The sequence below is a fragment of the Lactuca serriola genome, chromosome 6 (genome assembly GCF_051521515.1).
Source record: "Lactuca serriola cultivar US96UC23 chromosome 6, Lser_US96UC23_V15, whole genome shotgun sequence".
Classification (NCBI taxonomy): Eukaryota; Viridiplantae; Streptophyta; class Magnoliopsida; order Asterales; family Asteraceae; genus Lactuca; species Lactuca serriola.
The window spans coordinates 131,613,757-131,618,501 of NC_136413.1; the positions used below are offsets into that span (position 1 = coordinate 131,613,757).

General features: G+C 35.1%; 1 protein-coding gene across 1 annotated transcript; it reads right to left on the reverse strand.

The window, feature by feature from the left end:
- Positions 1 to 408: 408 nt before the first annotated feature.
- Positions 409 to 3,523, reverse strand: LOC145056837 (NADP-dependent glyceraldehyde-3-phosphate dehydrogenase-like). Its single transcript, XM_079004563.1, has 9 exons — positions 3,219 to 3,523; positions 2,762 to 2,955; positions 2,192 to 2,320; positions 1,991 to 2,110; positions 1,785 to 1,921; positions 1,545 to 1,700; positions 1,075 to 1,453; positions 847 to 963; positions 409 to 734 (listed from the first exon to the last, which is right to left on the reverse strand). Exons 1-9 carry the CDS (start codon positions 3,361 to 3,363, stop codon positions 621 to 623), a joined length of 1,491 nt encoding a protein of 496 aa, XP_078860689.1. The 5' UTR covers positions 3,364 to 3,523; the 3' UTR covers positions 409 to 620.
- Between the last annotated feature and the right edge of the window lie 1,222 nt (positions 3,524 to 4,745).

Sequence of the window (4,745 nt, forward strand, 5' to 3'; positions counted from 1 at the left end):
AATGTGTATAGTTAAACAAGTTGAAGAGACAAATATGTACAAAAAAAACTTATTGACCAAATATGTATAAATCGAAACCTATATTACCCTTTTTAACTCATTATCCCTAAAAAAGTTATACTTATACGTGACATCCACCTATCGCTTCTATAGCCAACATAAATGTGGTAAATCACAATGTCTACAAAAATATTAGTTAGAATACAAGACAAAATCTACTACATAGATTCAAGGGGAATGTTGTGTGTTTATGTCTTATCTACATGTCACATGATTCTCTTGTTATGCGATGTGAATCGACTTACGTGTTGCTAAAAAATAACCTTCAACTCAAAACGATTTTTAGAGCTAAAAGGCATATTATTATAAATTGGTTTTGAAAACCAAACCATACTCACCCTTATTAGATGATACAAGTGATATCTAGTTCAAGATACATTATTCTCAAAGGGCCTTAAAAAAAGAACCCAAATGTTCAAGTCAACTTTCTCCTTTGCCAATTAACAAAATCATTATTCAAACACCAAGATTACATAATACCATAATATGACCCTCTTCAACACTTCACATAAGCTTATATACAAACGACCTTCACCAAAAGTGTTCCCCTCTAACTTCTACTATCCCATTGTGTACGAAGGAGTGGGCAAGTTGATCACCGTACTTTTGATTTTTGTCATCATGTTAATACTATTTGTCACTCCTTGCGAACCAATCCCACTATCTTTCAAACCCTGTCATCAAACAAACTCGCTCCATTACAAGTCAAACTTGGCACAAAAAAGGGTTTAAAGGGACCCATTTGTTACACAGAACAGAACAGGTTGTACTGTATTTGACACGAACCTGGAAAGGGAAATGGTCAGGTCCTCGAGCCGGTGCTGAATTTATTTGAACCGTACCCGTCTCCATCGCGTCACTTATCAACATTGCTTTGTTGATGTCTTTTGTAAATACGCAACCCTATTGAAACACGATTTAAAATTTTCTTTATGATGAAATACAAAAAATCATAAATGTACACCTTAAGTCTGACTCTGACTGACTGATTTAGGGTTTAGGGTTTAAGCATACCTGAAGCCCAAAATTGCTTGCATTACAATGATGAATCCCTTCTTCAACATTAGAAATCCTTATAATAGGCAACACGGGTCCAAATGGCTCTTCCCATGCTATTCTCATGTCTTGTTTGACATTATCAAGCAAAAGTGGCCATATAAGATTACCTTCTCTCTTATACTCTTGACAAAATGTTGCTCCTTTTTTCTTTGCATCCATAACCAAACCTTCTATAAAATTTGCAGACGATTCCGTAACCACAGGAGTGATGTCACAATCGTTCTCGGGGGGGCCCACGGTCAACTTTCCGACTTTTTCGTTGACTTTTTTCACGAGAATATCCGCTACGGATTCCATCACCAACACAACTTTAACAGCCGTGCATCGTTGACCACTATATAAAGAGAAAATAACCTTAAAAGGTTAGGATTGGAAGAAAATGAAAAATGACCAAAATGACCTCAAGATGAAGAACATGGTGTCACCTATAAGAGAAGCCTCCTTTGACAATATTGGATGCAGCCAAATCCAAATCTGCATCCTCAAGGATAATGCATGCGTCTTTTCCACCTAATTCCATTTGTAATGGAATCATTGACACTTTTTTTGCGATTGCAATTCCCGTGTCTCCACCCGTGAAGCTGAATAACAATATTTCTTTTTTATAGAAAGCAATTTCGATTATTATTATTATTATTTTTTTCTGTTAAGTTAATAATAATTACCTTATACAATTAACTATGGGATGCATTGTGAGAAAGTCACCAATCTCTGAACCTTTTCCAGTAACACAACTAATGACACCTTTTGGGAAACCAGCCAAGTGGAAGCAATGTACCATATGGAGTGCAGACACTGCACCCTGAAAACGGATTAAAGGGTAATTTAGACATTTCACCAACAGTTTTCAAACCCTTTACAATTTACATACCTGTGTAGGAGGCTTGAGTACAAGGGAGTTGCCTGCAATAAGAGCAGGAGCAATCTTTGAAACAGCCAAATTGACTGGATAATTGAAGGGTGGGATTGCTAATACAACACCTAAAGGAATCTGCAATAATTTACATTTCTTTACATATAATAGAAATGTAATTATAGTTATGTATATTTATCAATATAAAAAAAAAATTACCTTTGATGTTAGACAATATTTGGTCCTTTCATTTCCAGGAAAACTATCTGACATTAAAAACTTTCCTTCACCAAGGATTCTAACACCTTCTTCAGCACAATATGACACCAAATCTCCAGACCTCACAATCTTCAAAATCAAAAAAATTACAACTTCACATTTGCTGCTTTTTAAGCCTATTTTTTGTGACGAGAATGAGAAGGACATTTACGTCTTTTGTGCATGCGAGAGATAACAGAGAATCTTTGTTCCACTTTAGTCATAATGGATTGTACTTAAAGATTCTATCTTTATTAGATTCTTTAGAAGATAGCATAATCATATCTTTATTAGATTCGATCTTTTATGATTCATTTTTCCAAATTTTTCTCATGTAAGTAGAGCATATTATATAACACTTTCCAGTCAAATTGACCTATTTGCCCATATTCTTCAGCAAAACTAATGATGCTAATTGTGATTTTACATGTTATGGATTGACGTACAACATAAGCCGATCATTTCGTCGACTAATTTAAGCAACAATTTACATAAGAAGATACACAGAAAGGAACGATTTATATAACTTACTTCAGTAGCAGCATCTTTGGCTGGTTTGGCAATCTCTTTAACAAGACATTCAGCTATCGGCTTTTTGTGATCTTTAAGAATAGCTGCAGCTTTATGTAGCAATTCTGCTCTTTTCCATAGAGGCGTTTTAGCCCATGACTTTTGGGCAATTTTTGCTGATTCCATCACCTTGTTCACTTCGTCTTGTGTACATGCTGCATCACAAGAACAAAAGGTCAAAATCCCTAAAAGGTTCGTAGAAATTTCTTTAAATTATGGGTATGGGGAAATGAATTGAAAAAAAAATGTTAAAATCTTGTTGATTACATGTTGTGTAATGAATTCACGATAACCAAAAAAGTCAAAATCCCTAAAATGTTCGGAACTTAGTGATTTCTTTAAATGCCCATATGGGAGAATCAGAGAAAGAAGAAAACCATGGGTACGTAAATAGATCGACAAAACATATTAATTGTACCTTGGACTTCGAATTGGGTCTTTCGGGTGGTTGGGTTGATGATCGGAACAGATTTTCCGGAGGAAGAAACCCTCCATTCGCCTTCTGAGTAGTATTTGAAGGTATCTCCAGCGACTATAGATGCAAAAACTCCAATTTCTCCCATTTTGTTCTTCGTATTATCTTCTTAGTTTCTATGCATACTGTGGGCGTCTTCTTTGATCTATTTATTTTTGGAAATGGGAAGAGAGAAGGAGAGGAAAGCGAGGTAGAATTTAAAGGGGAGATCATGATTCGTAGGAGAAAAAGGAAATGAGGGAGGTTTCTGTGGGTTGAAGTCAGAGCGGACGTCAGTTTGAACACATGGCGCCAAATCCCAACATGTGTACACCTTTTCACAGATTTTATGGATTTTTAAATAGACGATCGTCAATAGTTTCTATGTGTGGTTTTTGACTTTGTTTTCTTTTATCTCGGGAAAGAAATATTCCATGGGCATCTTGCATCTTGTTTCATTCCATTGAAGGAGCAAACTTCAGTACACAACAATTGTTAGAACCATTGCCAAACTTCGATAACGTAGGGGCAAGAGGATAAGATATCAGTTTCATATTATGGGTCAATGTTATAGAGGTAACAAAGCTCGAAATTGATTTGAATAACCCTTCATTTGAGATTCGATTTAGTAGATTGGAGAGGGCAACGTCGTAACACTTCACCTCTTATATCCACATTTGATACATTTGGAAGATAGATTAATACATGATCTCATTGCATCATAATCGGTTAATCACTTGTATCTATTATCCAAAAGTATTCTAACACTTCTATCGAAATTTTATAACGACCTTTGCGTAAATTGGACAAATTTTATAATGACCTTTGTGTAAATCGGACAAAATCATAAACGAACATATGTAAATGATCAACCTAAAACAAATATGAGACAACCAATCGATTAGAATACACTCACATATGATGTTACTAAACCAATACATATTGTTCTTCAAATGACATACGATAACTATAATGTATAGGGAGGTAGTCGTTCTCCTGGTCATAACTTCTATTCGTAAAAGTCTTGTGTGACTTCTATACTTCTATAATCCCAATCCAATGCTAAGAATGCATGTACTTGGATATACATCAAAAATAATACGTAAGACAAAAATATCTCATAAGATACATACATTTTGATACGATACATATATATTTCAAAACATTTGTCAAAGGCATTTAATTTATCAATATTTACATGTATTTATGCTATGTAATTCAATGCATGATCCAAACACTTATTTTCCCCACACCATAGTGAGAAGAATAAATCAGCTTATATACGGACACCATGATGTCCCTCAGGGTCATTCCCTATAGGTAATTTCATTGTCGTTCCCCGTAGGGAATTTCATTGTCGAGTGGGTTGTTCCGTAAATAGACATTATCATATTAGGCCGGTCCCAACATAGGAGATAGACGACTACTCTGCGATGGAATGTACCATCACAATAGTTTTCTTGGTGTCTAGACCCTTAACTAATGCAATGA

What these genes read in the sequence shown, in the direction of transcription:
- LOC145056837 (XM_079004563.1), bottom strand. Translation starts at nt 3,363, where the DNA reads ATGGGAGAAATTGGAGTTTTTGCATCTATAGTCGCTGGAGATACCTTC. An exon ending in GACCCAATTCGAAGTCCAAG is followed by an intron (nt 2,956 to 3,218) that starts GTACAATTAATA and finishes CTTGTGATGCAG; the next exon opens with CATGTACACAAGACGAAGTG. An exon ending in AAAGGAGGCTTCTCTTATAG is followed by an intron (nt 1,454 to 1,544) that starts GTGACACCATGT and finishes CTCTTTATATAG; the next exon opens with TGGTCAACGATGCACGGCTG.